The following is a 10164-nucleotide window of genomic DNA, read 5'->3' as shown; positions in this document are numbered from 1 at the left end:
GTGATTTACTTGACAAGATCCTGCAGTCTGCTGAATCATACTGGGAAAACTGTTTGACATCTGAGAAGAGGCAGAGTTTCTTGTCCGTGAGAATCGATGCGCTAGAGAACAAGTGCAAGATGGTTGAACACTCGTATGATTTCAGTGTATCAAGCGCCTGTAGGTTCTTCAAGGAGCATAAGTCTTGGAGGTCCTGGGTGTGTCCCCTCTGCAGTGCAAAGCATACAAGCACTAGATTGCTCCTAAAGCACATGGTGAAGAGACATTCGCGGTCAGTATTGCGGAGGCTACAGGACATTGTAGATCCGACAGTTGAGCCAGAGAGCGATTGTCTCCTGGAAGGTTTGTTGTTGTGCAAGGACTCGGAGAATCATGATACCATCTGCTTCAAAGAAAGGGATGAGATGTTCAGATTACTTTTCTTGGAACCGAACCGTGGAGAAGTAGCAAAGCCAGTGGACAAATTTCATCAAGACCAGCAGAGCCAAGGAACTCTACTCCTGGAGAACATCAAGAAGAACATGGTGAATTTGCCTACGCATAAATCCGCAACATATGAGGTTATGCGATGCTGCTAATTTCTGTTTTGTGTTTATAAGCATTATATGCGTCATACTTACCTTGTGCAGTACATATTACATGCTTGCTGGCTGCTGCATAGGAAGTTGATAGCTAATGATTTGCAGCCGTTTTTTCTAATAAAATTTTGCTTTGCACTGCAGTCAAGTAACCTGCAAGAAATCAGAGAGCTCTGGCTCCAGTTCCTCGAATGTGCTGTTCTGGACTATGGCAAATCCATCGTGACACTGGCGCGCTCATATCTTTGGGTTTGTTCTGCATAACGTCTATCCCTTTTGCATCTCACTTGGTTATTGGTTCAAGACTTGGATTCACTTATTTCTGTTTCTCCAGGATGAATTTAGAAAATGTATGGCTGGAGATAGAGAAGCCCTACGTCAAAAGATCTCTGCGGATGATATTGAGACCACCTTTTCCACTCACAGTGTTGTTGATAAAGAGACAATGAAAGAGGAAGTGCTCTATCAAACAGGTACTTTCTCTGTGCCAATATTTATTAAGAAACTCCAATTTCTTGCTGACATGGCACTACCAAGGGAAAAAAGGAGGTTCCATAATTGCAATACTTCAAGTGATCACAACCAGAAAATGAACTTGACAGATGTCAGGAATACATAATTTAGTCTGGATACTTGCCAAGCCGTCATGCATATTTTCAGCCTTCAACGAGGGTGAATCTTATTTCCTTTGACGTTTGTACTCTAGGGATCTTGGAGCTGCAAGCAGATGTGCGTATTGCAGTTCAATAATCTTATAGTTTAACAAAACTCAATGCTCAGGATCAGTAATAGGATACAATATTCAGAGTCAGTAGTTGATGAAAAAAGCAAATCTAACTTAAACTTTCAGGTGCAGGTTCTGCTGGTTTCCTCCGGTTACCGAAATATCATAATACTGGCGAAAGGTTTATGCTCACTTATGTCTGAGAAGAGAAATGATTTCTGCATAAAAGCATTATACAACATATAATTTGGTAGTGAACAGGATTTCAGAAGCACTTGTTCCAGCCATATTTGAGTATCTTTTTCTTATATATTATTATTCTCTGTATTCAATTAATGTTCATACAAAGTCAAAGGTTAATTATGATCTCAAAGCAGGAGAAACACCAACTCTTACTGCTGACCAAGATACTCGTGACTCCCCAAGTTCAAACTCTCATGACATCAATTTGGTGGATATTATCCTCAGGGTAGGCAACTTATGATTTTGAAAAATGGATTTAATCATTCTGCTGCGGAACTTTTCTGAACTTCTCCAAATGCAGACATTATGGTGCATGGAGCCTCTCCTTGATGAAGTTATGAAGACAAAGCCTATCTGCTCCAAGCATGGCCACGGTGAACCATGTGTCGGTGTCATCGTTCACAAGATCTTACACTTGTGGGAGAAGGCAGAAGATCACCAGCAACAACTGCTCCCTCTAGCCAACACAGTGTGCAGAACCTTGGAGGATGACAATTGCTTTGACGAGGTACACATATTTAATATCCATGCTTATCATTTCTCCACTTATCATTCTCACTTCTGTGCGAAATATGATCATCCAGCATAGCATATTTGCATCGGAAGTACTGACCCATTGATATACAATCATGACTAATTAAGAGACGCATTCTGCAGCGGCAGGACAGAAGCAAGCGTGTATCTGACATCACAGTAGCCATTCTTAATGGACTACACTTGCCAGATGTTTGTTTACAACTTGGAATCATGTCTGATACCATGAGGCCAGAAACAGAAGCTTTTGTTTGCAAGTATCATTACCCTCCTGCTATGAAGCCCATGAGGCCAATGGGTTGTGGTTGCAAAACATGTTCACCTGGACAACTTAATGCAGATCCAAGCAAGGTTTGTTAAATTCTACAAATGTACTTATGGTTGCATACTTGCATTTGTATGTACGATCAATTTCCAGCAGCAGTGCATGTTGAGGGTAATTTATCTTTTTATGCAGGTCGAGCACATATGCAAACAGTGCAGTTCTGCTGCTCTGAAGGACCCATACTCAGCTGTTGGTAATATTTATCTGTAGGATTTGTTACTCATAAGAAAATAAAGTTACCTTGCTGAGTCTTACTGATTTGATTTTGCCATGTCAGTCATACATTGCTCAATGAAGATGGAGGTTCAGCAATCACTGGCGGAAATATGGGATGATACTCTTCAATCTCTGATGACATTTGAGTACAACCATGGCACAATATTTTACGGCTTAGCCGCAATGGTATGTTCATAATAATATCTGTAAAAACTAATTTGATTATGGCCCTGAACCGTTAATGATTATGTTTTGATCTTGACATTAAGGTATTACGAGGAAGGGGAATATTGTTTGATATGAATAGCCATGAAAAGCTGTGCATGGTTTTCTGTTTTGAGATGCACACACAGTATCTTAAAACCCAACTTGGATTCACCGATATATTGAAAAGGCCGTAGAGATGTGCTGTGTTTTTCCGTGGAATGTTGGAATCGCATGAAGTATGAATTGAGGATATTATTCCGAAGTCACATGAGAATATATTTTAAGGCCAAGGTTAAAGGAGAAGGACAAACTTGCAGATATCTTCCCATCTTATATGCACATGTGCTAATATATTCCTGCACATATCCAAGTATAAGCCACCGGATATTATTTCTTTACAGATATGCTATGTGGACAATGAGCCCGTTGGCATTGCTCGATGTGAAAGTGGATGGGTTATGTATGATGCACGCAGAGAAATCAACAGGGTAGGTGTAACATGTAACCTCTTATTGTATGCTCTAACATTTCTGCATGCTGAATCTTAATTTTTGGTAACTTCCATGTAGTGTGAAGTGCCCTGGGAGGATTTGTTTGCTATGTGCAGGGACTGCACTCCAGCAATTCTATTTTACGAGGTCATCAAATAGATTGACTGAGGTATGTTTGCATTAACATTAGTGAACCGTGTGCTACATAATGTACCAGTGGCGGAGCTTGGTGGGGGCCAACCTGGGCCATGGCCCCCCCAGCTCATATGAATTTTTTTGTATATACCTTAGTATTAGGCATATTTATCCACCAAAAATCATTCAAAAGAAATTATGTTTGCCCCCCCCCCCCCCTCCCAACCCATGGCCCCCCCATGATTTCAGCTCAAGCTCCGCCACTGTAATGTACTATAGTTCCTTCGTCCGGAATTACTTGTCGCTCAAACGGATGTATCCAGAATAGCACATGTTCCTTGAATTCAATGTGGTTTTGTGCCAAGTAGTGTAAGTCTTGATATATCACATCTCCTTTTCTAATTTGGTGACGGCATTCAAGTTTTGATCTGTAACATCATCTTTGCAGGTAGTTCAGGTTGCCCTAGACCTGTTCCTGGTTCGTGCGCTCTGTACTCCTTCACCTGAAGATTGAGATTTGTTGATTATAATGATTTCTGAGAATGCCCCTCTGCTCGTGCGATGCCTGACAAGGAGGGTAATATGATAAGCGTTCAGGTTGCCTGTAAACATATAATGTACTCTGTCTCTCGTCTACCAATCTCTGTTTCTCATCCCCTTTGCTCTTGGTAAACGACCAGAACTGGCAGACCAATTGCCCACTCGGTCGGTTAATCATGATGCGCCACACGTCGACGCGGGTCCCACCGACCGCTCCTCGGCCACTCATTTCCCTGCAGGCATACTTCCTTCCATGAGGCCAACACTAACATGTGCGTTCTGTTTGGATTGGCCACGCGGACACCAAAGTCCGGTTTCGTCCGCCCAACATGGACGGACCCTATTTGACATTTGCGCCGGTTTTCAGTTTTTTTTTTTAAAAAATAAACAGCTAGCAAAAGTCTAGTCTTACATTAATTAAAATCCACGGAACGCCTGCTCGATGGCCTCCTTGAGGGCTGCAGTGTTGGCCTCCTGATCCTCCTCCACCACTGATGGTGGTGGTGGAGCGGTGAGTGCGCACGGTGCACGGGGCGCACCCTCGAAGAAGACGACCGGAAGTGGACTGGGCGGCCCCCCTTCATCGCACGTGTGGGAGGAGTTTGGGTGGCTGACAGGCCCCCCTACGCGTGGACTTAAATACGACAGATGCGTGATGGTTAGGTGGCCGACGCGCGGGTCCGAGGCGAACACCGAGCAGACGCGCGTTGCGTCCGTCTCGTGTCTATGTGGCGCAAATCAGACGCAAATTTGGTCTGGATTTGCATCCACATGGACACGAGGCTGTAGAATATGGGTATGCGTCCGCGTGTTGGGCCATGGCTTTTGCCCTCGTGGATCCAAACGGACACAACTGGACAAAATTGGCCGGCTAGTTGAAGTTGCCCTACCGTCTATCTCCGCCCCTCCTTTTGCCATGGACGTGATGTAGGGTATAGACCCTAGGTTGCCCAATCTTTCACACTTGGAGGGGATTCAAGAGGAACACGGAAGAACAAAGGAATAACTCAAGACAAGATCCAAATCACACATCCACTAAGTTGGCAAACATATGAGATCCACAAGAGTACAGGGTCATCAATAGGAAAAGAGTACCAAGGGTAGTTTCTCCCAAATCCTATGGAGATGGGGTCTTGGTGATCTCAAGAGAACCTTTTCCCTTAGGAGGCCTTGGTGACCCTATGATGTGGATCCTTCTCCCTTAGGAGGGCTTGATAATCTTGAGAGATTCTTCTCCCTTAGGGGGGCTTGATCCTCTAGGAGGTAACTGGAGCAAAGCTCTCTCAATTTAGTTCAATATACTTTGTGAACCCTAGAAATGAGGTAGGGGATGACTATTTATAGTCTAGGATGAGATAGGGGGCGAGTGAGGGGATATATGGCCACTTGGCCAAAATGCACGCAAGCATGACCTTATGATACAGGTAGCTACCCAGACTGTCCATGCAATGGCTGGATACACTGGTACGTGTCGGTGCTATACAAACGGTTTAAAATCCCTTTCCGCGACGACATTTGGAACCGTTGCCTAGTGAGTGTGGGCGATTAGGGGGTCCTTCCCACACGACCTAGAAACCGTCGGGGATATGCCTTCCTGGCACACACGCTTGACAAAATGAGGTCGTGTGCGACCGGTGAGCGACCAAATATGGTTATACGTATAGTAGTGCTAAAAAAATACAATTATACAGGCGAAATCATTTTCGGTCGTAAGTACATCCCACACAGTCAGTCCCCGTGAAACGTTTCCGTTCGTATATACATCCCACACAGTCGTTGCAAGGAAAACATTTCCGTTCATAGGTGCATCACACACAATTTTCCCCGTTAAATCGTTTGTGATGGCGTTCCCATCGCACACAATATTAAAAAAATTATCGTTTGCGTTATTGAATGCATCACACACGGTGCGTAGAAGAAACTGTGTGGCAAAGGCTATCCATCACACATAGTTTTTATGCGGTAAACGTTTGCACAAGGTGGCCTAACGCAAACAGTTTTAAAGAGAATGTCGTGTGTGATTGTTCATCGATCCAACACGGTTTATTCCTAGAAACTGTGTGCGTTGCCTTAGGTCATCGCCTACGGTATTTTCTCAATAACCGTTTGCAATAGCAAAAACCAATTAGCAGGATAATTCACCATTAGTAGGCTAATTGCCCTATTATTAATAATCCATTTATTAATCTTATTGACATTCATATTAAACACATAATATATTTCATTCCCATATTAAGGAAGCAGGATTTCATAATCGAAATACATCAAAGTACAACATGATAGCTTCAGCACTCAGCTACCCCATTACACAACTGCACCAGCACCAAGTTCCACATGACCTTTCGAAATTAGCATCATAGACGGTACATAGGCAGATGCATCTCATCGGGAAAACTGCTAAAGCGGAAGGCGAACATTGAGCCTTCATTGATGTTGAAGGTCTTTGCAACTTTAGGCCAGTGCCTGTGGATGATTGACCGTCCATCCTTCGTCCTCTTCAGGAACACTTCAATATTGAACCGTGGGTGTTGTATGAAAACCTTCCTCGCCTCCTGACCATAGAGGTGGTTTGAGAGGTAATCATCAGTGAGCTGCTTTGGAAAGGCCCGAAAACAAGGATGTGCATAAATATCTTCTCTATATTAGAAATGGGGCAAAGGAATAAAAAAAGGCAAGGTATAATAGTTAGTACCATCTTGTAGTGAACTGATGTCTTCTTCATTGTGCAGACAAAGATCTTGTTGTTTTTTGTCACCAATTTCTTTATCCTAACAATCTTTCTGAGTTTCTTGACTTGATTGATATTCATGGACAACTCATTTCCCCATATGCAAAAAGGGTTGAACAGTGGGCCAAAACATCTGACAGCAGGACCTACATGTGCAAGACCAAATTGTTAAAAACCTAAGTATTAGAATGGTTCCTGCAATTGCACAATAATGTGCTATTAGACAACGGACCATACACGTGCTAACCTCGATTGTAAACATCGGTGCTTCCCATCATATTGTTTCCCTACAACACATATAAGATAGTTAGTCACCAGGTTAAGTAAGGCCAGTTCGCATGCTATCAGTAAAATATGTTGATGAAAAATAAGCACATTGTAGATTCATCAGATTAATTCAAGCCATATGGAAAACCCATTTATGCAAACCAAGCAAGATTAAGAACTAGGAAATATAGCACTTGTGTATGTTTCTCATGTATTAAGTGCAGTCAAATTCGATTTATTCCTCACATGCACAACAATACAAAATTCCAACCACGACAATTGGACATCGCATTGCAGAATTGAACCAAGCAGTTAACTAAACACCACAACAAATGAACCAAACCTTAACTGAGCACCACATTCCACAATATAACATACTCCTAATAGAAGATCAGACAGTTAACCGAACCAAGCATGCTTAACAACTTGGAAATATTGTATTTGTTTCTCATGTATTTAGTACAGCCAAATTCGATTTACTTCTCACATGGTATACAATAACAGAATGCACCCACAACTATTGAACATCACATTGCAGAATTGAACCAAACAGTTAACTAAACACCACAACACAAATGAACCAAACGTTAACTGAGCAACACATTGCACAATGTATAACCAAACCAAGCATGCTTGACAACTTGGAAATATAGCAATTGTATTTGTTTCTCATGTATTTAGTACAGCCAAATTCGATTTACTTCTCACATGGTATACAATAACAGAATGCACCCACAACTATTGAACATCGCATTGCAGAATTGAACCAAATAGTTAACTAAACACCACAACACAAATGAACCAAACGTTAACTGAGCACCACATTGCACAATGTATAACCAAACCAAGCATGCTTGACAACTTGGAAATATAGCAATTGTATTCGTTTCTCATGTATTTTGTAAAGATAAATTCGATTTATTTCTCACATGGAAGACAATACAAAATTGCAGCCTGAAGAATTGAACATCACATTTGCAGAATTGAACAAAACAGTTACCTGAAGATGACAACTAATTAACCAAACAGTTAATAAGTGAGCACCACACTTCACGACATATAGAACATATACACAGGAGCAACAGATTGCATGGTAAAATTAGATAGCACATTTCACTAGAATTTGTTAAGAAAAGGTAGGAGCAGCACACGCAATGGGTAAACCGAGCATGCTTAACCGGCGTAGCTAGAAAATGGCAAGGTGCTCCTCCAAGATCTGGGGGTCGACACGAATGGTAGCTATCACAACCTCATCCGCGCGTGCGGCCACAATTTGCTTCTCCGCTACCAAATGCTCCTTGAGATCCTGGCTATACTGCATGCACCATGGCTTAGGATGTCGCTTATTTGGTGGAGGGGTCGGTGATTTGGGTGGAAGGTGTCGCGCTCGCGCCAGTTGTCGGGGCATGTGGGATGTGGAAGGAGGAGGAGGACAGTGTTCGGGTGTGGATTACCTGCCTGGATAGGCAAGGCCGAGCAGCGTGAAGGAGGGTCGCCGATGAGGAGGCGAAGATGCAAGCAAGGAGTGAAGGTTTCAACTTGTAAAGGAAGGCAGAAACAGGGGAAATGTGGCTTTTGGTAAGGGGGAGGGGGCGGGGAGGTAGATATTTCCACGGAAGCCGAAAATTTGGAATCACTTCAGCGAAAAACTGGCGTGCAAAGTGTCATCAGACACGGTCCCTTATTGAGATTTGTGTACAATATGTGAACATCCCAAACGGTTCAGATAGCTTAACCCGTGTGTGATGAGTTTGAACGTCAAAAATTTCGGTTCCAATTTCCCTGGTTACAGTGCTCATCCACGTCATTGCATAATTTGGGTACACAAAGGAGACTACAACACACCCACACTTCTTAATCGAGCAAGTTCAGCAATTAAACAGAGCTAGCTAGCCTAAACATTACTATAACAAATTAAAGACCGACGATCTTAATTAAACAAAACAAATAGTACTACTACGACTGGTGCTCGTCGATCTCCGCCGCCTCCTCCATGTCCAGCTCATGCCTGACGGTCTCCTGGGGAAGGAGCTCCATGGCATCCATCGCACCATATTAGGCAAGCATCTCGCCATCCGTGTCTGCCATCTCCTTGGAAAAGGCCGCCACGAGCTGGGCATGGGCGGTCGCGATCTGGGCTTGGACGGGCTCCATCGTCACAAGGTATGCGGCGGAGGAAGGGATGACTGCTCGAACGCTCTCGGCAATTGCCAACTCTTCGGCCGTGGGTTGCCGACCATTGTCGGAAAAGCTTCATTTGATTTGTATGGTGATCGCCACGAGCTGGGCGTGGGCAGTCTCGACATGGTCGTGGGCGGCCTCCATCAGGGCTAAGGCCGCCGCCGTGGAACAGACAACTGCTATGCCGCTCTCGCCAGCTTCTATCTCCGAGGCAGATGTTGCTGCTGCCACCTGAGAAGCAACAACGGCCGTTTGGGCTGCCATGGCCACCCAGTCACAGATTGTGGCCGCACTCAAGCACCTTGTTAGCACGCGCATGGCGGCTCCGGCCGCGCTCTCGCCGGAGTGGGCTGCCGAAGTTGCCCTCATGACGCGGATCCACGTCCCCATCTTTCACCGGCGACGATTGAACAATGAAATGATATTTGGGGAGCAAGCTAGTGTGCTTGACACGCCGGCTATGGACTGTAGCCGATGCACCTTCTCGCGTAGGCCATAGGCGGACTATAAACCGACAGTGCTCCAGGATATTTTGTACTGCATCTCACACGGTTGGTGATAATAAACTGTGTGGAATCAACTTGATTTTTAATTTTGATTTGAATTATAGAATAGAGTCACATCGGCAATGGACGGTGTTTGAATTGCTAGACCTTTTATCTGCAGTGAACATGCAACTATATGTGTGTCGTAAAAAGATTGAAATTGTTCAAGGTTCCTTTGGACATTTTTATACGGTAACTTGATTTTCTAGGCATTTCAGGTGCACAATTCAAAATTAAACCACATGCTCCAGTCCATAAAAATGGTTTGCAAAATCAAATGTTTGTCCTTGGTTGCAAGCTTAGGTCACATGCAAGAAATGAGAATGGATGTCAAACACCTTGACACTGTCGCTCAGCCGCTAACATTGAGATACATGCTTTTAACATTCTAGTAAATCGAAAACTTATCTGAAATTCATGAAACTTGACATGATATCATGGAACGGCAGC

The 10164-nt window shown here is 43.6% G+C and overlaps 1 protein-coding gene across 3 annotated transcripts; it reads left to right on the top strand.

The window, feature by feature from the left end:
* Positions 1–1013: 1013 nt before the first annotated feature.
* Positions 1014–4126, top strand: LOC123044190 (uncharacterized). 3 transcript variants are annotated; one of them, XM_044466852.1, is made up of 10 exons: positions 1014–1051; positions 1677–1771; positions 1847–2053; positions 2203–2430; positions 2537–2597; positions 2682–2806; positions 2890–3118; positions 3229–3315; positions 3397–3487; positions 3902–4126. In XM_044466852.1, exons 1-7 carry the CDS (start codon positions 1024–1026, stop codon positions 3019–3021), a joined length of 876 nt encoding a protein of 291 aa, XP_044322787.1. In that variant the 5' UTR covers positions 1014–1023; the 3' UTR covers positions 3022–3118; positions 3229–3315; positions 3397–3487; positions 3902–4126. The 3 variants fall into 3 exon arrangements, with proteins under 3 accessions (XP_044322787.1, XP_044322788.1, XP_044322786.1); XM_044466853.1 differs by having other exon boundaries at positions 1680–1771; positions 2890–3315; XM_044466851.1 differs by having other exon boundaries at positions 2890–3315.
* Positions 4127–10164: the final 6038 nt, after the last annotated feature.

Source organism: Triticum aestivum, chromosome 2B (assembly GCF_018294505.1).
Source record: "Triticum aestivum cultivar Chinese Spring chromosome 2B, IWGSC CS RefSeq v2.1, whole genome shotgun sequence".
Classification (NCBI taxonomy): domain Eukaryota; kingdom Viridiplantae; phylum Streptophyta; class Magnoliopsida; order Poales; family Poaceae; genus Triticum; species Triticum aestivum.
Note: the sequence above shows the minus strand (reverse complement) of the source record. Positions and strands in the feature narration are given on the sequence as shown.